At 35.5% G+C, this 24,728-nt stretch overlaps 1 protein-coding gene across 1 annotated transcript; it reads left to right on the plus strand.

The window, feature by feature from the left end:
* The first annotated feature begins 7,741 nt into the window (after positions 1-7,741).
* LOC117334112 (retinal homeobox protein Rx1-like) lies at positions 7,742-24,314 on the plus strand. Its single transcript, XM_033893571.1, has 3 exons — positions 7,742-8,312; positions 19,262-19,483; positions 23,504-24,314. Exons 2-3 carry the CDS (start codon positions 19,304-19,306, stop codon positions 23,912-23,914), a joined length of 591 nt encoding a protein of 196 aa, XP_033749462.1. The 5' UTR covers positions 7,742-8,312; positions 19,262-19,303; the 3' UTR covers positions 23,915-24,314.
* Positions 24,315-24,728: the final 414 nt, after the last annotated feature.

Here is a 24,728-nt window from a genome sequence, read left to right on the forward strand (position 1 = left end):
ATAAACATGCAAACCAATTTAAATAGTTACACATCCGTAAGCTTTAATATTACAATGCACTTCAAATTAATATATTTATGTCAACTGTCAAATGTTGTAGATATCCTGTTTTCATTGTACCATCTAAATTGTCATCACTGATGCGATTTCAACTGCACAAAATAAATATAACCTTAAGAAAATTTTACTGAATGGTATGTATGCTATTGATCTTGTAATGGGATTGCGCCCTCATTATCAATCCAGATAAGTGATCTATTGAATAATTTATTTTTAGTACGACGTTACTTGACAAGATTACCACGAACTATTTTGTAAGGCTATGTTTACCAGAAATGTTCGAGAGGTTAAGTAAGACAGAAGATTCGGACGCAGTTTGAAAGAACACAGAAAAAAAAACAAAAAAAAAACGTGGTGTGATTTGTTCTTTCAAAGGTCATTTACTACGAAAACAGAATGACGCATTTTGTAAAGAAAGCGGAAGTTAAGATGGCAGAGCTTTTCGTACCTGAGAATAGAATAGAATTACATCGCGAGGTTACTAACCAGGGTGACTGTCTGTCACAAAAGCCTGATCTAAATTAGAGTTCCGATTCGGTTACCCCGAGTAGGCAGATAATTTGATAACATAATTAATACGATTGTATATTATTGTAAAGCTTGCGAAATGTTGATAGAGTTATCATATTGTAGTAACAGAGGCAGGCGACACGGACTACAGACACTTGTATAATTACTTACAACCTATCATATTTCGGTCCATTTAAATCTTTTTTATGCTCTGTAGAAATCAGCGTACATTCAATCTAAGAATAAAATGAACCTAATATTGGGAGATGTTTGTCCTAGGTAAATTCATTTCTGTGCCGATAGAAAGTCGACTTCGTACAGATTTAAGGGTGTCCTCTGTTTACGTTTTACATTGACTATTTGACATTAAATTGATCCCTCAGCGCTATCTACCAAGAGTAATGATTTATTTTGATGTGACTTGGTACTGTTGTTTGAGAGTATGGCGAGTTGGATTAATAGAGCTTGTAGAGAATACCATTATACACACTTACAAATTACACTTGATCGACCTTGAAAGTTGTATTGTCTTATTCTCTATGTTTTATTCAAAGTACACTTTCTAGTTCGTTTGTTGCGATGAACATATATTCAGGTACATCTTACGATAACATTACACGAGGAAGAAACAAAATATAATTCATCATTAACCTAACACACGATAACATTCGTGTTATGTGGATCAAATTTATATTAAATCATTTCATAATGCAAAGCTGAATTATACATTGTACTGGAATCATAAACGAGTGTTTTAGTTACAGAAAATCGGTCCCCGATTAAGTCACCGGCCGCAGTACAAGGTATTCTAAATTAAGGCATATCAAACAATTGTCCAAACCTTTGAATATGTATACATGGCACTCTTAGATTCTTCAATAATACATGCAACTTGAAAGTATATTTCAAATATATTTAGGTGTACCAATGTCGCAGACTCTAGACTCGAAATTACAAATTTTGATACCTGGTGTTTTGATTTGAACATCGACGACGATCGCAATATACAGAAAAAACTTAAATCCATTTTTAATCAAAGGAATATAATGTTCTCAAAATGAGAGCGGAACGAGTGACAACGACACCAAAGACGAAAACTGGCGGGCTGGAACAAATCAAAATTGTATTACACAAAAACGAATGTTTCCAAAAGAAAGATGCGCTGTTCTTCTTATTCGACATCAAAATAAATTTGATATGGCGAGTGGACATTTGGATATAAATTCATTTACGAAATGTAAACACTAGGCTTGGGAAGCAGGTATTTTACTATAAAGAAAAGGAACATTGAAAGTATTTTACAAAAGACAGTGAAACACACGCATTGATACCACCTTATGAATGTGAATTGAGTGATAGATACGAATAATGACTATGCATTTAGTACTATACGACTTGTTAGTGTAGTGCCAAAATAACAAAGGCATAATTCCAACTCAAAATCGGTAAAACGAGGTTATGATATGAACAAAAAATACAGATGTGAAAGGAGACCCTGGAACAAGTACAAGGAGAATAATACCAGGTGGTCTGGAGGGCAAGCGTCTTCTGTTTCATCGACGACACCGACATACAAATCTATGTCACGACGACATCGACATACAAATCTAGGTCACGACGACACCGACATACAAATCTAGGTCACGACGACACCGACATCTAAGTCTAGGTCACAACGACACCAGGCATACATATCTAGGTCACGACGACACAGACATACAAATCTAGGTCACGACGACATCATGCATACATATCTAGGTCATGACGACACCGACATACAAATCTAGGTCGCGACGACACCGGCATACAAATCTAGGTCACGACGACACCGACATACAAATCTAGGTCACGACGACACCGACATACAAATTTAGGTCACGTCGGCACCCGGCATACATATCTAGGTCAACCGGAGTTAGTCATATAACCGAAATAAGAACTGTACCTCAAGCAAAAGAAGCCCCCATAGTTATTCTTTGTTCATTTGCTTATCCAAATGTAAATTTTATATTAAAACCTGAAAACAGACTTAACGGCAAAATGTTGTTGATTTTTTACAGGTAGATTGATGGTACTCTGGGTAAGGTATCTTGTTATGTATAATTGGGGGCTAACATGTACAGAATCTCTGGAGAAAATGAGACAATGTAAAATAGTGATAACAATCCGCCTAAACTTGGCTCGGAAAACGCGATTTTCATGTCGTTTGATGTGTAAAGTAAAAAAGTAGAAATATACTGACAATTTTTTTGTGTGAATTGGGAGCAATCCAACCGAAGTATTTTTATACTAGGTAGTAGTGCCAATCTGTCAAAGCAAACTTTAAGCCTCCGATTCCCAGAAGGTAATGCAGGCCTTGGATTAGCCAACGACAAATGTGCATGCTGCACGCAAAGAGATTCCTCGGAAAATATAGTAATTATCATGGGCGGGGTAATCCTTGTTTTAAGATGGTTGTCTTCGACTAACAGCTGTCAAAGGTATTTAGAATCACGTTTTGGCAACAAAAGCGCGACAAAGCACTATTGACAACTTTCACTGATCAGATTTACAACCACGAGGATGTCGACGCAACTTCGCACCAGAAACAATACACAGCAGACGTCAGGGAACCAAGACGGACGCCTTTTCTTTAAACACATCCGGTCAAATTAGGCTTAACTTGAGAGATTGCCTCCATAAATTAGACAATGTTATCATTGTTACTTACGATATAGATCGAGTCTTTAAGAGTTGATGCCTTCATTAGAAATGTGGTTTATATTTTGATATATACATGTATTAGAGTTGATTTTTTTTTGATTTTTGTTTGTTTAACGTCCTATTAACAGCCAGGGTCATTTAAGGACGTGCCAGGTTTTGGAGGTGGAGGAAAGCCGGAGTACCCGGAGAAAAATCACCGGCCTACGGTCAGTACCTGGCAACTGCCCCACGTAGGTTTCGAACTCGCAACCCAGAGGTGAAGGGCTAGTGTTAAAGTGTCGGGACACCTTAACCACTCGGCCACCGAGAGTTGAAATATTACATTCATAAGATATGACAAAAATATAACAAAGTCGGGTAAGTTTACATTAGAATCATCAATAGTAGAATTAGAATAGAAGTACTTGAGCATGTTCATGGTCACTATATGTATATGGATACCAAAATCAATATAACGAATGAAGTACTTTTGTTTTTGAATATTTTCCAAAAGAATCGAGGGTCAACATTTATCTCGGGATTACCATAAAAAGCATTCTTGCTTGCTATATCATATTGCTCTCATTATTACTAGAAACTATAAGATATTTATTAGTTTGTCAGATATCTGTTAGTTTGTCAAATCTAAATGGTTTCCTGTATTGAGAGTCTTTGTTCTTAGTCTTTCGCGAATTTGAGTTTAAGTTGCGACAACCAAGGGTCAATCTATTGTAATAATCTGATGCTCGGAAACCGTTTCATCGTCTTATATATCTAGTTATATATAAGAACGCGATATAACGCGAAAGTTTCGTGTAATAACGCGTTAGTTCCTACGAAACTGATCCCAACCGGCTTAAATGCAAACCTGTAATTACATCTTCATTACTAATTTAGTTTCAAGATTCGTACCGGTCAAATCGTCCGATATTTGAGTAGTTAGATCGTCTCAATGTCTCGTGCTGGTCAATTTGGCCGAAAAAAACAAGCAATTAAGGTACTCGTTTATTCTTTAGTTGGGATACATAGTTAAGAAATCACCAAAAGCCAGAATCTTCTTCTGCTTCCCTGTTTGTCCCAGATAAGAAGCTATAAGTTTTTGATTTTTGGTATGCTGACCGATTCGTACCATATCTACCCGATTATTCACTGCTAAATACCATTTATAAACTTCATTACTGTGTGATACATGTGACCAGTGGATTCTCGGCATTCTCTAAATTAATTGTTTGTTTTGTAATAGTTGCCAAATCCGTGATGTTTATTCTGTTCCCAGTGTCGCCCCTGTATTAAGGTTTTCATGCCTTTTTATCACCTTCGCCAGAATGACAATGGGCTTTCATGTAATTATCGTAAACTGTCCGTTTCTCTGTAGTAAATGTTCCAGATTGAAGGACGTGCTGATCAATTACGTAGCCAACTGAAGTATTCTACTAATTAACGCTGATGTCAATAATGACCAACTTCCCTAGTTTTGAGAATATCACACTATTAATTGATTACAAATTAACTAATTAATTGTTCTTGTTTTATTGAAAAGGAATGCGTAAATACCTTTTACAAAACAAGGAATGGTACCCATGGTACACACATTACTTAGTGTCGTACATGTCGATAATTTAAAAAGAAATCCGAGACAAAAAAGCAACATAGACAGTAATATAAGATAACAAAAACCTTAGTCCTAGCTAGAGACAGCATCGTCTGCGGAGTGTCAGACTTAAATGGTTTTATTTAAGGCCGTATTACATAAGACGGAACGCCTAAATATTTGAAGGAACAATAGTGTTTATTTGTAATTTTGTATTTTTCAATGAAGCGAAAAACATATCTTTAATTCGTTTAACGATGCCAACATTCCAATGCTAATTGAATCGACAAAAACTGTTTACACAATAACGTATCCTGTTTTGACAACAACTCCATACACACCCAGATTTTAAACATAAATGCCATCAGCACAACACAAGTTAAAAAAAGTGTATACACACTAATGTTATCGAACGAAGAAAAATATTCCGTTTTATAGCTGGAATTTAATTCTTATTTGTTTTACTCGCGTAACATTACACATAGATAACATTTATTAAATTCTTTTGAAGGCAGAATAATGTCTTCAGATGCAACGGGAATCCCTGAAAACATCTTAATCGTCACATGTCACATGTACAAATACAAACTGCAAGGAATTGTATCGTCTCTGGGCTTCTTCCTCCATCAGACTTACATTTCCAAAACACTGACCTTTGACCTTTGCGTTTTCTTGTTCCTAACATATGACCTTTGTAGTTTCACAATCCATACCTTTGACCTTTATATTTTCCGACAATCCTAACCTTTGACCTTTACATTTCTCAAGCATTACCTTTGACCTTTACATTTTTTCAATCCTAACCTTTGACCTTGAAACCATGTGTTTTCCTCGCTTCGTTCTGAAACAAAAACCAAACTTTCGAAGTAGGTGTGGATTCATGACAGCGAGTACACTCAGTTTAAAATTAAATCGGTTAGCGAAGTTTGATTGGATCGGAGTAATTCACCCGTGGTATCGAGGTCAATCTTTTTCAATATACATTCATTACCAATTTGTATGTAATGATACGATATGTTGACTTCAGACGAGAAAAGAGATGGTCATATATAGATAGTCGCATCACTTCTTTAAATATTTATCGCTGTACTCAGCGTGCTACAGCTGTACTGCCAACACATTTCATATTGACACTCATTGGAATTTATGAACTTTAAACAAGTGCATGTTATTATCATATGTGCTGTTCTTCTTGGACTTTGTTTGAATTGTTGTATTAAGATAAAACTTTGCTTCCTTTTTGTATTGTAAATACAACTCATTTTAGACGTTGTCAGAGGTAGCGTTAGGGAATGTAGATATATAGGATTATTCTTTTGAGCGTTTTGAACATGCTTACCTTAGATTGAAAAGAAAACCATAAAAATACGTTCGATGAAAAAGTTAAAACTAGAATAGGGTGGTATAGCCTAGTTATAGTAATCATTTTAGTTGATCTGATAGTTCTATATATAAAAATTCATTTTATCCGTCACCTCCCCCTTTTGTATATTTTGTATAGGAATGATACAACCTTATGATAAACTCGTTTAACAGTTACATATATAGTTCGCTGATATTTCAGATTTTCTTTAGCAGATTAATTGAGTTATTACGGACAACTTTTTGGAAATGTTGAATTGAAAACAAATATGTCGAACATTAAGAGTATTCTCACTCATCCAACTTCAGTGATTAATTGGCGACATCTTAATGGTTACAATCTAAACCCATTAATATCGTGTGTGGATTCTAATAGACTCGCCATCACCAACCCTTTAATTTAAAGCTGAGTGTACTAACATAATCAAATAAGTCTATCACAACTTTTTCAAAGCTTTGAATTGAGAAAAAAAATGGATGTTTACATTCAAATCAATAGCGTGGCGAGACTAATACGAATGTATGTATCAGTTGCATTGATTGGAATGACATTATCTAGACTATAGTCATTGCAAATGAATACATGCCACATTTTGGCAAATTCAAAAGAAAAGCTAAACAATGATTTAGTGCAAAATTGTCAACTTTTCTAACTGCCTGGAATGTTCATAACCAAAAGAAACAACACATTATGGGAACAAAATAACACAAAGACGGAATGAAACATAAAAAATAAATAGAAATGTAACTAGGAAACAGCGACTTAGTGGAAACGTTGATTAGGCTTAATATGCTCAATGTAATCCTACCGGATGACCTAAGATATTGCAGTGATTTGAGATTCAAATAGCGAATAAGGTTCCTATTGCACGACCAGGCACTGTCAGTGAACGGAGCGTAACATGAAAGAGGCGACCAATCTCATAGGCGCCTAGCGGGGTCTTAAACTATTACTTACGAAATAGAATGTTGGTTGATTGCTCTTTTGAATTTTTTATATACCAGTATTAGTATTCTATTAAATGTCCCTTGAGGTTTTTGTAACATGGGAGTCCCTATCCGTCTGTCTACCTGTTATAGTAGAGAATAAAATGTTATTTGGTTTGCAAATCATATTTAACCCGTGTCTTTTGTGTCCTGAATTTGGCGTGTGGTGTCTATTAGCCTATGTCAACGAAGAGCCCATGCCATAGGCGCCTGTCCCTACTCTCGTATATAGCCATCAATGATTAACAATTTCCTCGACACCTGTCATTAAAATTCTCTGGCATGTTTGATATAAAAGTTTGGGTGACGAATCCATTGTCGGTAATCTTTCAATTTGTTTTCTCTCGTCGAGTCTTGAATGTAGAGCGAGCCTGTGATTGGAGCAGAGACGGGATAGCGATGTTCATTAGGGAATGTCCCACCCGCCCATCCTATTACCGTGCACACAAAACATCAATAAACTCGCCACTGATTTACAACCATGTAATAGGCCTGACTACAGCAATATTGAATTTGTGTACATTAGCTCCCATAAGACGAGATGAAATCAAATTGTACAAATAACACTTTTCTCAAGGATTAACTCCTGCCTGCCAAAAACATAAGGGACTTGTAATCTTTTCAGACACGCGCTGCTTCCAAAGCTGTCAATTACTTTGTTTAATGTAACTATACACAAGTGAGCTCTAGCCATACCACCAATTAAAGGGTCAAGAGAAATTAATTGGTCGCCATCAAATCTAAGAATGGTGGTAAATTGCCTGTGAACACGTAAGTGTATTTATACAACAGTTTACAAGGACGCGCTGTATTGTGAAAGTCATCACCAGCCTCTGCATTCAGACAAGAAACATCTAATACTTTAACAATTTTGGATTTTGGAGGAAGAAGAACAATTGACAATTTTGGCAAATTATGAATCAGGTACTCCCGGCAATGCACGTGTCTGTTTCAGCTGCTGGGTCCACCGGATTCCACAGTATCGATGCCCTTCTAGGAATACGAGGAGAACCAGATATCTGTTCCCACGATTTCACCACAGAGGAAGAACATAGAGACAAACTACAAAACCATCTTCATCACAGAAAAGACACTTCCGACAGAGCCTTTAAAATCACAGGTATGACTACTTTAATATGTCGGCTTCTCTGTCAAATAACAATGTCACATGTATATAATTAATTGAATATAGTACTTTTTATGAATGATAACGGTTCTCTTTGATGTCTTTGTATCAAATTTAAAACCGAGTTATGTAGATATCCATAGATGTAAATATTTTATTCAGACATAGGTATATAATATTGAAATCATTGAGTTGTAATTCGTAGTACGTAGATCTGATATTTTAATTAATGGTTTCTCTCTAAGCTATTTAGTATGTAATATTACGTTGTACTGATATACTGGACAAAATATTGAGTATCATTCTATGCCTCTAGACAAGTAGAATTTGACAGTGGGAATGTTGATGAATTACGACAATGACATATTCACAAAAAAGTTAAGCTTGATACAGACTCCTAATTAAATAACACTAGTAATGTAATTATTTCAATTAAATCTTCTTCATATATTGTTTTTCTAACATCCCGAAAAAATGTTTAAAACATATGCATACTAATTGATGTTGGGCATTAATATAAATGACCAGATATCATTATTAATGAGGTATAAACTATTTACTTAAATATAAGAACATGTAGTTTTTCTCGTTTATTATCTTCTACATTTGATTTCCCCTACATAGAATACATCACACGAAAATACTTATGTTTAAAAATGATAAAATGAAATTATTAAACAGATGTTAATTAATGCAACCTTCACACGACTACAACGATTATACATTTCCATCACCCAATGATATAAACTCTATTACATAACCTTTCTGGGATCTGTCAAATTACAACATATGTATTCTGTAACATTTAAGCTTGTGGTAATCCCATTGTCATGTAATGTGAAATATAATCATTTTGGAATCTGATAAAGGATAAGGGATATGTGTTAATAGGTCACGCGGTAATTAAAGTATTAGCAAGTACGCAGATTAACGAAAAGTAGGTTCTTAATACTCGATATCTAACATGCACCCATCATGAACTAAAGGTGTTGTGTATGGCTGACAAAGAGTAATTATAATCAATTAAAACAAGGATAGGCTGTTGTATATTTTAAATGTTATACTAAAAGTGAATATTTTACGATATTGCCAACATCCAAAAGTTTCAGTTTCTTTTATCTTATAATATGGGAGTACCAAATGATTGAAATTTACCCATTCAACTGTGGGATTCTACAAAATATCACAAGCAAATATGGATAAAGTAGCCGCTTTTAATATATAATTTCACCATACATTTGTTTCGTCCTTCTAGGAGAGTAAGTACTTACGTATACCGTGTTAGCAATCAAAAGACACATGTACATGGAAAAAGACCTAAATACTTTACAGATATAGTCATCAATCAAAACAAACTATGTATTTGTTATCTACCTGGGCATTCTGTCGTTATCATGTCGGTTATCTCCTACGGAAGTGCGTTGTTATATTTTTTTTATGTATAAACAGGAAATGTGTTCTATCCCAGGAATAAATTACGAAAGTCTAGCAATGATATTTGTTTATATGTATATAATTCAACTGGTCTTGCATTACTTTCGGAATAAAGAAGGAGGCAAAGAACTTCAGTCAGTTTACAAAATGGATAGGCAACACACTACCGGTGACTAACTTTCCTTCCGGCAAACAAAATTGTAAATTACCTTCTTTCGCGAAAAAAACAGAGGAACATTTAAACAAAACAAGTTTTAACAAGGAGGCCAATGGACGATTCAGAGTATAAGATGTTTGCTTAGGATGAAATCAGTACAAGTTCAAATGAATCACCCTTTTAATAAAAAAACGAGGAACACACGAGCCCCCAAAACAATATAGGAATGCTTAAGTAACCATGCTGCACATATTATTGTGACTGCTGGTAAACATTAACCAAACGAATACAACTAAGTTTCTAGGTGAACAAATTGTGTATTTTTAATCTTATAATTAACATAAATTGCAAAAATTCAAACGGTTCATTTTCATGTTTTCGCAATTTAAGGTATATATATAAATATCGAAACAATTTTTATTTTGTATTTTTTTTGGGCATTTTTATGCATAGAGTAACACATGATCATCAACACTAAATCCAAATAATCCAATAGACCAAGGTGGGTGGGATTAATACGCAAATGTTTGACGGATTTGATATAATGTGTGATAGATTAGACTTGAAATAAATAATCGATTTTGTTATGCTAAAATCTAATAATGAAAGTGGCACGAAAAATGATATTCAGATTATATATACAATCAAATTCAATATCGGTGTTCCAGGAAAAAAAATCAGACAATAAACCTCGATGAAAACGAAAACAAAATATTTTCCGTTACTTAGAATACAAAAGTAGCATTTAAAAATGTTTTATAATTAATCTAAGCTTAATAATGAAATATAATGAAAATAACCATATAAGACATTATACCATAATAATAGCATTTTCGAAGGTTAAAACATGGTTTTATTTACCAGAAAAAAATATCAAAGATCAAAGTCCGAAATGACATTTTTGTCAGGTTAATAAAAACATGCATTTACCGTAATTAAAGGGATATACATACAGTGGAACGAGGCACTAACATTCAAAAATGTATACCTGACAAATTGCAGTTGCAAATCAAAAGCTTTATTATCTCATGTCTACATATCTAATTTCCTTAAGCCGTTTCTTCTTCGAAAATCGAAAATACATGTATTATTCGCTATAACTGTTTTGACTATTTAAAGCCGCTATATGAATGATTTCTGATTGGTCGATATTTACATATGATATTTGGTATGTAGATGTATGGCATTACAAATCAACGGCGGCATTATTTTTTAGAAAAAAAAAAAAAAAAAAAAAATGGCGGTCATTTCCTGGCCTCCGATTGGTCAAAATTTAAATAATGTCCGATTTTGTTTAAGATTTGGTATGTAGGTACACCATGAGACATCGGTCATTTTTATTACCTCATTTTCACATTTTAACTAGATGGTCGCCATTTGCTGACCTCTGGTTGCTTGATGTCGACGAACATTGGTAGATAGGGGTATTAGGGACGGTATTGGTTTCGTGACATATCAAACGCACGGAAGCTTCTGATCGGTCGATATTGTTCGATACCAACGAAAAGTGGCGTATAGGGGTATTAGGGGACTGCAAATTAAACTGCATAGGTTTCGTTGCCATAGCAATAACCTTTGTATCTTTGAGACTACGCGGGGCGTTTGGGGGAAGTCTGTAATGGTTTAAAATATGCTGCTAAATGTAAATCACAAGGTGATGAATGAAACAAGCTACCAATCGTAAAATTAAATGATGTCGTTCATAGGAGGAAAGCTATAAATGTGATGAAGACATGGTCTTGAAAGGGAATGCATTTATGAGTCGCTTTGCTGTGAAATGGAAACTACTTAAAATCGATAATGAAGTAATAGATAAAGTTCGTAAAGAGGTTGAAAAACTTTAGAAGTAATGACTTTAAAAAAATCATAATATCCAGGTACAAAATTACAAAAATATCATTCACCATTATTGAAAATGTTTCATTTTCACTATAACCACCAGGTAAACCAATAGTCTTTTATTGATATCATTCTGTTATACACAATACCAATATACTCCCAAAGGTGTCTTTGTTAGTGGTACTTGTGAAACACTATGAAAAAGGACAGACGGTATTAGTAGATGATCGTTCGCCTTGGAGTCTGACTATCTCAAAATACCTTTCTTCTGATTACTTAAATCATAACTATTGGCCTAATTTTTGACCTTTTGTTGAGAGTTTGCCCCCTGTGTAAAAGACCTTGGGCTCTGTCCCCTGACCGAGACATACCAGAGTCTTTAATTAACGCAAAACACGGATACATATTAATACGTGTTAACTGATCGTCCGACTGGAATACCTTAAAATGCCTTTATTTAGATTACTTAAGTAATTACTGTTTAACCTAGACACTGTCTCACTTTTGGCATTTAGTTGAACGGTCGCCCATTTTAGGAAGGCCTTGTGGTCTGTGTCTGCTCCTGCTTATCTTCGAGCATTCTGCGAGTGGGGCGTTCGGTTCGCCCATTGTCTGTAGAAAATGACCAGGTTGGATGTTGTGTAGACTGGCCACCAGACCCTAAGTCCTTTTTGTTAAGAATTGCCAAGCTAAATTCGAATACTAGATAATCTGCCCCTCGTTTGAGAATCAGACAGATCCTAGGGACCTAACTCATGAAGCTCAATTTCATTTACAATTTTAATATTCTAGAGACAGGGGGCCAGTCTAGAAGTCCTGTCAAGGGTCTTCAGCAGTATGGTTCAGTGATGTATCACTGACCAGTCGACATTAGTTCCGCGCTTTCATAAGGAACATACCATAGTCTCCTAAAATATCAATGTCGTATGCAGAGGAGGCCGTCCATGTATTGATAGGACGTTGAGCAATACTAAACCAAATTTTAACTTAACCAAAAATTTCGTAATACAATGACGGTATAATTTCCATTCTCTCGGCTGAAACTTTTGAGGGAATGTAAAAAATAAGAAAACAAAGCATGTATTTGCTATGATCGGTTTAAACATAACTCCCTAATGCTCCATTGAAGAAACAGGTCAATGTGAACAATATATGCAAGCAATACATCCATGTTAGTTACAATTATAAAATGATATTGATACTGGTTTGTAACCTGTCCAATATCCAAAATTACGAAATCGATGAAACTACGGAGTTTATACACCTCTCTCTTTATCAACTGTTTAGGTTTATTTTGATTTTGACCGACCAAATAACACTGGTTTATGGAAAGAATTATTTACTGCAAAACATATCAATGCTATGCATACTCCCTACAGAATCGGTGGCTTCCTCTTGTACGATTAGTGACATAAACAAAGTTGATCTGTTGTCCATTGTAACACTTAGGAACTTTCGCAATACAATAATAACGCACTTATTAATTCAATGTGACAAACTGCAGTAGACTAGGGGTTCCTTGTTGGACAATGTTCTTGCCACAGGTACAGCGGAATTTGCAACGTTTCAGTACTTGATGAAAAAAGCATGGCGGGGATTATAATCGTTAATCGAAGTAATATAATGATGTGGACGATGATGTACGGGAGCTGCTGAATAGTGTCAGCATGACACGCATCAGGATGATTTCTGTGCCGCGTGACATCAGACTGACGGCGTGACACCAAACAAGCTGACTCCTGTACGGCGTGAAACCCACCAGGCTGACTCCTGTACGGCGTGACACCCACCAGGCTGACTCCTGTACGGCGTAACACCCACCAGGCGGACTCCTGCTCGGAGTGACACCCACCAGGCTGACTCCTGTACGGAGTGACACCCACCAGGCTGACTCCTGTACGGCGTGACACCCAACACCTACAGGCTGACTCCTGTACGGAGTGACACCCAACAGGCTGATTTCTGTACGGAGTGACACCAAACAGGTTTACTCATGTACGGTGTTACACCCAACAGGCTATCTTCTGTACGGCGTGACACCCAACAGGCTGACTCCTGTACGGAGTGACACCCAACAGGCTGACTCCTGTACGGCGTGACACCCAACAGGCTGATTCCTGTACGGAGTGACACCAAACAGGTTGAATTCTGTACGGCGTGACACCCAACAGGCTGACTCCTGTACGGCGTGACACCCAACAGGCTGACTCCTGTACGGAGTGACACCCACCAGGCTGATTCCTGTACGGCGTGACACCCAACAGGCTGACTCCTGTATGGAGTGACACAAAACAGGTTGAATTCTGTACGGCGTGACACCCAACAGGCTGACTCCTGTACGGCGTGACACCCAACAGGCTGATTCCTGTACGGAGTGACACCAAACAGGCTGATTCCTGTACGGAGTGACACCAAACAGGTTGAATTCTGTACGGCGTGACACCCAACAGGCTGACTCCTGTACGGCGTGACACCCAACAGGCTGACTCCTGTACGGCGTGACACTCAACAGGCTGACTCCTGTACGGCGTTACACCCAACACCAACAGGCTGACTCCTGTACGGCGTGACACCCAACAGGCTGATTCCTGTACGGCGTGACACCCAACAGGCTAACTTCTGTACGGCGTGACACCCAACAGGCTGACTCCTGTACGGCGTGACACCCAACAGGCTGACTCCTGTACGGCGTGACACCCAACAGGCTGACTCCTGTACGGCGTGACACCCAACAGGCTGATTCCTGTACGGAGTGACACCAAACAGGTTGAATTCTGTACGGCGTGATACCCAACAGGCTGACTCCTGTACGGCGTTACACCCAACACCAACAGACTGACTCCTGTACGGCGTTACACTCAACAGAATGATTCCTATACCACATGACTTCCATCAGAATGATTCCTGTACCGCGGGAAAATCATCAGGATGATTCCTTTACCGCGGGGCAGCCATCAGGATTATGACTGTATCGCGGAACAACCATCAGATTGACTCCTGTACCAAGTGACACCCATCAGAATGATTCCTGTACCACGTGACATCCATCAGAATGGTTCTTGTGCCACAGGACAACAACCATCAGACTGACTCCTGTACCAAGTGACACCATCAGGATGATTCCTGTACCGCGGGACATCCATCAGGATAATTCAATCACCGCGTGACACCCATCTGGATGGTTAGTGTACCACGTGACACCATTCTTGAGGAATTCTGTATCACCTGGCACCGATCATGACGGTTGCTATATCGATTTATTTTTATTTTCATGATTACGTTAAACCGAAAAAGAGTTTCCTTATCTAAATCTAGGTATAAATCTACAGACAACAATTCGTATTAAGGTTACCTTAGGGTATTTCTTCTTTACGTTTGTTACTCTCAATATACTATACTTCAGCACATAGAATCATCATAGCAAAACATTATAAGATACTAATACATTACAAGTTACAATATACTGATGAAAGAGGTAGGAATGTCTCCTTTATAACATTTAAATAAACTATGTAATCTGTCCTTATCCTTTACAACTTACGCCGACGTGTGGCTATTGGACATGTTTAACCAAGTCCGTAAAGGGTCTTCACCAACTTTAAGTGTCTCTATGATAAGAATTCACTAAGTACACGGAAAATTTGATTTCTCTATCTAGTTGTAGACGTTTGTTCTGCATTTAAACTATTCTGTGTTAGCTTTGAGGGTAGGCGGCACTCTGAAGTGTCCTTTTTGTGTGTCTTGTTTTGCCTAAGAGACAGGGGAGGGTACAGGTCTCTTTATATAAAAGATGGATGCGTCGCTCACTGTTTGAGAGCGGATTAAAAGTGGAATTTGACGGCCCCATTAACAACAACGCAGGGCATGTCAATACCAACAATGTCTGGGACTGTTATTTGAGTCCGGATATGTCATTAGCGTACAATTCTATAATTGAATTAAATCAGAATTACTCACATGGTACATACACGTATTTGACACTCGAGCGAATTTGTAAAACCTAGTAATTTTATGAATTATAATTTGATCGAAAGTCTGCTATGCCCTTAGGGTCTGATTCAGGGTGGCAAAGAAGATTGAAAAAAAGAACGGAGTCCCAATTTGCTTTTTTATTGTCGAACCGTGTATTGGGCTCAACATGACCACGCTAATTCAGCTAGGGTGTCAGATGATAGATTTAATTCACACAAGCCCACTGTTGTCATTATGGCAGTACTTGTCCCATTACTGGTCCTCGCCTAAATGACACTCTAACTATCTCATCAACACTCCAGGCATACAGACTTAAATCAGACGAAACTGTCAGCCTTTCTGTACCTGAACTCTAAGATTTCACGCGTGTTCAGCCACTCCGTGCAGTCTAAAATGTCCTACTGGGTCCGTTTTCATTTCAGTGATAAACTAAGTATTACTTTAACAATTTCGTTTAGACATATTTTATTGTCAAGAAAATAAAACGAGGATTAGGCAGAATTCGTTAAAACAATATTAACGCCATTTCCTCAAATAAATACATCAAAATTATTAAATGACATAACTGGATGACGAATGATATGATATTCATAATAATGTGATATTTAGAATATATCAGTTATAACATAAACACGTGTTGATATGGTATATTTTTTTAGAACATTTATCACTACCGGATTTTGATTTAGATTACAACTCATCCGAAATCATGTTTGGAAACAATACCAGTTTTTCTTAGTGTTTATCAACCCGTAATCTAGTTCCTTTTGTGGTTATCAAATAAAACTAATTTTCGATTAAGTAGGGATAGAAATATCAAAAATAGGAATATCTTCGTCAAACGTAAACAACTTACATTATGTCATTTAGTTTTACTTTTCACAGAATAACATGGCTTTTTTCATGAACTTTTCTGTATCATACCTTCCAAAGGAGGCAATGGACTCACGACAGGTGGTCTCTTAATCCAGCTTCTAGCAACTAGTATAGTAAATTCACGTATAACACTGGAAAGGAAAATAAGATCACATATGAGAGTGAGTCATTTAATTGTAGTGGTTGCTAAAGGCATGTTTGATTGTATTTACCTCCATTTACTGCAGTTTTCTATTCAAACTTGGTAAGGTGACATAAGTACAAAACATTTCAACACGTTTATATTTGTTTTTCATATCAACATGGAAATATTACATATTCACCACCATTTAGCATTTTTCGTTTTAACATATCACCACCATTTAATATTGTTCGTGTTAGCGTGATAAAATAATATCTTTACCACCATTTAGTATTTTTTCGTTTTAACACAAAAATAACCTACTTGCCACAAATGAGTAATTTTCGTTTTAACGTGGCAAAATGACATATTATCCACTATTAAGTATTTCTAGTTTTAAAGTGAAAAATTACCTACTTACCATCAGTTTAATAGTATAAAATGGCATACATCACATTTATTATTTTCCATTTCAATTAAGTTAAAACATTTAGCAGTAGTGAAGTCTATACTGTCATTATTTTGTAATTATATAAAGACATCGCTAATGTAATACATATTGCATACTATGTGAAAATTTGATACTGTGCTAATAATATTAGCCAATCCTCGAAATATGTAATGCGCCATTTAATGCATAATGACTACAGAAAGGAACACGAGATTATCTACGTGTAAATGAGATTAATCGTAACTCAGTAGGAATATGAGCAAAAGACCTTGAAATCTACAGGAACATCGGGGTAAGATTATCTGTTTCATCGATTGTCAACAGCACCAACCCAGATCAAGTTCCGGTAATATCAACACTCTAAATGCTAGTTGTTTCCATGAAACCACCTTCAATATTTCATATTTGTAGACTTTGTTTTTCGTACTTGACTTTCATCACAGAAATCTTATGACTGCAAGCATGCCCTTGAATATAAAATAAGTTAGGACATGTAAAACTGTGTAGACTGAAAATTACGCTGGTACCATTGTTCACGTTGTAAATATCAAGGTAAGGGAATGATATGAGTCTGGAGTGTCCCCGATTCAAAGTGTATAAAGACATAATCAATCAACATGGTCAATGGATATTTTGTATATAAAGACATGACGAATCATCGTGGTCAATGGATATTTTGTATATAAAGACAAAATAAACATGGTCAATGGATAATAGGTATATAATGACATTATCAACATGGTTAATGTATATTTTGTATATAAATTCATAGCCAATCAACATGGTCAATATATATTTGTATATAAAGACATTATCAACGTGGTCAATGGATATTTTGTTTATAAAGACATAGCCAATCAACACAGTCAATGGATATTTTGTATATAAAGATATAACCAATCAACATGATCAATGGATATTTTGTATAAAAAGACATAATCAATCAACATTGTCAATGGGTATTTTGTGTATAAAGACATAATCAATCAACATGTTCTATGGATATGTTGTATATTAAGATAACAAAACACCAGTTATCTATCTCACATATAATCTGATTAGCTCCATATAAAAACTAAACTAAACGTCACCCAAGACGGTGACATGGCATTCCCCAAACCCCTCCCCATGTATTTAACAGTTGTCTGTTGACAGATATGTCAACCAGGAATTGAATCATTCACAGAATATGTCTAAGTCAAATAGAACTGTATCGTTTTTCTTTTGGAAACAGGAAGTTCTCACATTAATAGAACTCTAGTTCTATAGGATATGGTAGTTGACTGCTATAACAGGATTTATTTACAAAGTACATAGTACATTAAAAGGTTTATCATAATAATACAGTCTATTTCGATATTTTACATTAATCAATGATATTAACTATAGATAATCTGAAGTTTTGTGAACTACTAATCACAGCAATATAACCGTGTTATTACAATTCAAGAACTATTAATATCAGTTACTACTTGATCTTCAACAGTCAACCAATGCCTTTCTCAACTCTCTGGGGAGCATCCAGCCGGAGCTGCCATCTCAGTGCTAACAGGTTACACACAACATTTTTGCAAAGTGTTTATTAATATTTGATCCAACGTTAATGCTATTATAATATCATTATAAGCATACAACATTGATACCTTAGACACAAAGAAGGACATCGCATCGAGTAAAACTTGACTTGGAACGAGATAGCCTGACTTAAAATCTTGACACAATTGTGTGGGGGCCGCAGTGGCCGAGTGGTTATGGTGTCCCGACACTTTATCACTGGCCCTCCACCTCTGGGTTTCGAGTTCGAAATCCACGCGGGACAGTTGCCTAGTACTGACCATAGGCCGTAGGGTTTTTTCGAGTACTCCGGCTTTCCTCTACCTCAAAAACTTGGCACGTCTTTAAATGACCCAAGTTGCTGATATGAAGTTTAACCAAATGACACCATTGTAAGGTTTTCTAGCTTCTAGACGTATATTTTGATATATCTTAAAATGTAATTGCTACAGTTTTAAAGCAGGATATATCTAAGCAAGCGTTGTAATGTTTATTACATCAAATGATGAAATTGATCTTACTTTCTGTTTCCCTCATAGAAAGGAACGTCAAATCTCGAAAGGAAAATATGAAGAATATTGATGGACGAAAACTGGATTATAGTGAGGAGCAGCGGCAAAAAATCGCGCAGAAATCGCACTACTTTTACCACTTACCAGCTTCACGAGCTGGAGAGAGCTTTTGAGAAGTCACATTACCCGGATGTATACAGCAGAGAGGAGCTAGCAATGAAAATCAATTTGCCGGAAGTCAGAGTTCAGGTTTGTAAACTAAGAATTAAAGAACACAATGATGCAATCGATAACCTTTAATCTTTCAGACGATAACGAATTAACGAATAGATGTTTGTTTCTATTTCCAATTCCTGTTACAAAATAAAGGGATTTAAGAGTAAGGGAAACAAACCACTAGAACAATACATTGTTACTATCTAAAGTTTCTACATCACAGATATGGACACAATGTAACATGGTTGATAAGGTTGGAGCATAAGTTAATTAAGTTATACATTTGTTTATATGCGTATTCATACTTAATTTCCAAAATCTTCTCGGGCATAATGGATTATGATGTATAATTTCTGTTAGACAAGAATCAGTACAACGGCGAAATGATTCGGAAAAAAGTGAATGAGGACGAATTAGAGGTGTACAGATTCTAACACATGGCGCTTCTTCGTCTCTGTCAAAAGAAATCATATCAGCCTAAAGCACCATGTTCCTTGCCTCGGGTTTAGTTAGCTCCTCTATGAAGCAAATATCATAAGCTCATTAACACTCTAACAAATGGGGTAGCACTCAATGGGTTTCGTCATGACTGATTATCGTGGCCAATAATCTGTCCCTAATATCATTACTATACCCTTTTGTCAACTATAATGAGCTTTTAGTGAAAGGGAATGGAGATATTGGATAAATGTTAAGGGTCCTTAATGACAAAGGCAAATCATGATGATCTGTAATTGACTTAGCTTCAAGTCCGCTAACTTCATAAACAGTGCATCTTTTGAAAAATGGCAGCTGCTAACCTAATACAGACAAGTCAATCTCAATTGGATAGGCAGAAAAGGCAACAAGGCGATACCTTGCCAGAGACTATCAATTATACGCTAGGCTAAACACAGACATAAAGACTTTCTTCATGTCGAGAGTTGGTAATTGCTCTCGAGCGAGTTTCTCTTTAACCACACCTAAAGAATGGTCTCAAGACTGCTGATAGGATGACAATGGTGCACCGGCAGGTCAACACACCTCGCCTTCTCATGGAGATGCTTAAAGCTTCATTATCTCATTGTTACTCAAGTATTTATGCTAAACAAGTCGGCATTGTGATTGGCGTCCAGACACCTGACGGCTCGGCCCCCAACGCCACACTAACATTTCTGTGATTTGACCCATGATCGCACGTTTTGCTAGCCAGTAATTATCCGGACAGCCCGCATTTTTGAAATGTTGGCATCTTCAGGCTAAATTTGATTTTTCTAGTCAATACCCTTTTGAACAATTTTAGTATTGTGGATACGTCTGCGTTTGACAAAGTGCAAACTGCTTCAAATGAGGAAGGTTTTTATTGGCAATTATTTTGATAATGCTTGTTATCTCCAGTCAAATTACAGACTGTCCAATTCTGATATTGTATCTTAATTTTGATTTGACGCTATCATGTGTAAATTGAAGATGAGAACAAGTCTAATTATAACCGAAATGATATATTTACTCGTTACTGATCGAAGCGTTCTGTACTGTTAATAATGGTTTTATGGAATAACTGCGTGTTTAATACTGTAAGAAAATCTATATTTCATTAAATAATTTTAAGTCAAAGTGACGCCGATCTGACCAATCGGAATTGGTGTTACAATTAACTGTATTGGTGTTTGTTATGATAAAATGAAACAATAAAACGATTTTGTTCCAGAGTTATTTCCCCATTTTGTAAAATTATTCATTTACCGCATTAGGAGGTAAAACACTAGAAATAAAATGAAATTTAAAACAAACAGGGATAACAGATATTAAAGTGAAACCGTACTTTTTAACTCTAAAATATAGCGCTAGGCACAAATCAGTTCAAAGATTTCTTTTTCAGATACATGTAGTTTCCTTTATACGGGGATTGGTATTCTTGTTGACAATAATTAAAGCTTTATTTTGAAATTTTGAATTAAAACAACAGAGAATAACTACACCATTATTCTAGCTAAAAAAACAACAGAGAATAACGACACCATTACTCTAACTAAAAAACAACAGAGAACACTAGCCTGAAGACGAAACCATAATTTCAACTCAAATCGATAAAACTAGGGCAAAATAGGAACATAAATATAGATGTGCATGGAAACCTTTAAAAAAAAGTCAAGGAAAATAAGACCAGGTGTTTCGAATGGTAAGCGTCTTCTGTTTCAGCGACGACACTCAGGTCAAATATAGGTTGGAGTCATTGAGAACTAAAAGGTGACAAAGGAACTACAGTATAGTTCCAAATGAGATAATGGTATTTACCGAGCAGTAAATTACAACATTATTCACGCTTCATGAAATTGCATCATGTTAGATTAGTATATTCAAGAAACGAACTTAATAACGATTTTAAAATATCAATTAAGATTTTACATAAAACTATTTCTTTGGCTTTGGAGGATATTGGACATGATTATTGGACTGATATTGAAAATTGTCGTCAATCTGCACACTTTTTGTGAATTGTTAAATACTAAATAATTGTGAATTTTTAAACACTAAATCATTGCGAATTGTTAAATACTTAGTCAGTGTGAATGTAAAATAAGTGTCGGAAACTCTTTTGTAAGAATAAGCATAACTGGTATTGATGAATAATGGTGTTATAGATCTGTCAATGAATCTATAATGATGTTATAGATATTTCAATTAATCTACAATGATGTTATAGATCTGTCAATAAATCTATAATGGTGTTATAGATCTGTCTAAATCTATAATGGTGTTATAGATATGTCTAAATCTATAATGGTGTTATAGATCTGTCAATAAATCTATAATGGTGTTATAGATCTGTCAGTAAATCTATAATGATGCTATAGATATGTCAATAAATCTACAATGGTGTTATAGATCTGTCAATGAATCTATAATGGTGTTATAGATCTGTCTAAATCTATAATGGTGTTATAGATATGTCTAAATCTATAATGGTGTTATAGATCTGTCAATAAATCTATAATGGTGTTATAGATCTGTCAGTAAATCTATAATGATGCTATAGATATGTCAATAAATCTACAATGATGTTATAGATATGTCAATAAATCTATAATGGTGTTATAGATCTGTCAGTAAATCTATAATGGTGTTATATATCTGTCAGTAAATCTATAATGGTGTTATAGATCTGTCAATAAATCTACAATGATGTTGTAAATCTGCAACTGAATCTATAATGGTGTTATAGATCTGTCAATAAATCCATGTTTTGTTCCATGTCGTCATATTATTACAAGTTAAACCATACATTGACAGACTGTTTACTCAAGTATTATATCCTGACATTTTTCTCTGAACAATCTTTATGTAAACATACATTTTAATTTTTTTTATATGATATGAAATGAGTTTTGTTATTTGTTTATATATGCAAATATGTATCTGTTAGTTATTTGTATGTAACAATACATATCTGTTATTTGATGTGTGTTACAAAACGCATCTGTTATTTGATATGTGTTACAATACGTATCTGTTATTTGATGTGTGTTACAATACGTATCTGTTATTTGATGTGTGTTACAATACGTATCTGTTATTTGATGTGTGTTACAATACGCATCTGTTATTTGATATGTGTTACAATACGTATCTGTTATTTTATATATGTTACAATACGTATCTGTTATTTGATGTGTGCTACAATACGTATCTGTTATTTGATGTGTGTTACAATACGTATCTGTTATTTGATATGTGTTACAATACGTATCTGCTATTTTATGTATGTTACAATACGTATCTGTTAATTCCATGTATGTCACAATACGTATCTGTTAATTCCTTGTATGTTACAATGCGTATCTGTTATTTGATGTATGTTACAATACGTATCTGTTATTTGATGTATGTTACAATACTTATCTGTTATTTGTTAGTCTTTAAGAATGCGTATATGTTATTCGTTTGTATATACCAATATGTATCTGTTAGTTCTTTGTGTGTTACAATACGTATCTGTTATTTGTTTGTTTGTTACAAAACGTATTTGTGATTTGCTTGTTTATAACAATGTTTAACTGTTTGTAAATTCAGGTCTGGTTTCAAAACCGCAGGGCAAAGTGGCGACGTCAAGAAAAACTAGAGAGCTCTGCTATAAAAATTAGCGACACCTATCCAATGACCGCTCTGGCTTCCAAATCCGGATGTGGTTTTGGAACATCACTTCCGTTAGACCCCTGGATGACGTCACCGATTACAAACAACGCTCCTTCTCATTCCGTGCCATCTCTTACGTCAACATCATCCATATCAACCTATCCGACATTCATTTCATCACCAGTGTTCAACTCAAACTGTGCAATGAGCTCAACGCTCCATGCTTTGTCGGGTGTTTTCAACTGTACTTCCAGTAAATTACCGGAAGTGGATACACGAAATTCCAGTATCGTTTCTCTTCGGATGAAAGCAAAAGAACATATGGACAGTTTCGAACGGAAATATTAAAATATCATTTAGAATTTATATAATGCATTTCGTAACAAATAGATATGTATTTTTATTATACAAGTATATATTATTACTTTGATATTCAAATATAATTGAACAGGAGTATGAACAATACACAGCTACGTATAGAAATAATAAAAATCTCCATTGGATTCTTTCTGTACAATAATATTATTGTCCATGTTATGTAAATACATCTGATATACAGCCAAACCAACGGATGTGTGTGGAAATTGTATTATATCGACCTATCAGAGAGAGTGACATTCCCAAAAAAATGTCACCAATTGATAAAACCATTTACTAAAAATCACGTCATTTTTGGTATTATTGGTGGACCCGAAAGTTATTTTCGCATGCAATATAATTTTTTATGATAAAGAAATGTATTTTGCTACCCTGCATTAATTTGAAATAGTTTCATTATTTCCCAATGTTTTTTATGTAAGTTGTTATCATTAAACACGTTTTTATAAGTGTATCTGCCCTGAATGGCAAATCAATTTGTTAAACAATTAAAGACAGTGCCGTCAACACAGAAATGGGATTCAGTCGCTCACCGTCCGGTTCAGGAGGAGTAACCTCTTTTGATTGACGGATTGTACAGTATCGTTAAAGTATTGTCTGAAATAACTCAGTCAGTGCCATCTATCGGGGGACACGATTCCTAATTTTATATACTGTACTTGTGCATCACTTGTGTTTTAGAATTCAGAAGGCATACATCCGCAATGCGATGCAATAAACACTTATTAATTCATGACGATTACAATTATATACAAACACAGTAATTTATGATGATTACAATTAT

This window comes from Pecten maximus, chromosome 9 (genome assembly GCF_902652985.1).
Source record: "Pecten maximus chromosome 9, xPecMax1.1, whole genome shotgun sequence".
NCBI lineage: Eukaryota > Metazoa > Mollusca > Bivalvia > Pectinida > Pectinidae > Pecten > Pecten maximus.

Excerpts from the sequence above, each read along its gene's own strand:
- LOC117334112 (XM_033893571.1), top strand. The coding sequence starts at position 19,304 with ATGGACGAAAACTGGATTATAGTGAGGAGCAGCGGCAAAAAATCGCGC. Across the intron at positions 19,484-23,503 it reads TGCCGGAAGTCAGAGTTCAG|GTCTGGTTTCAAAACCGCAG; the intron begins GTTTGTAAACTA and ends TTGTAAATTCAG.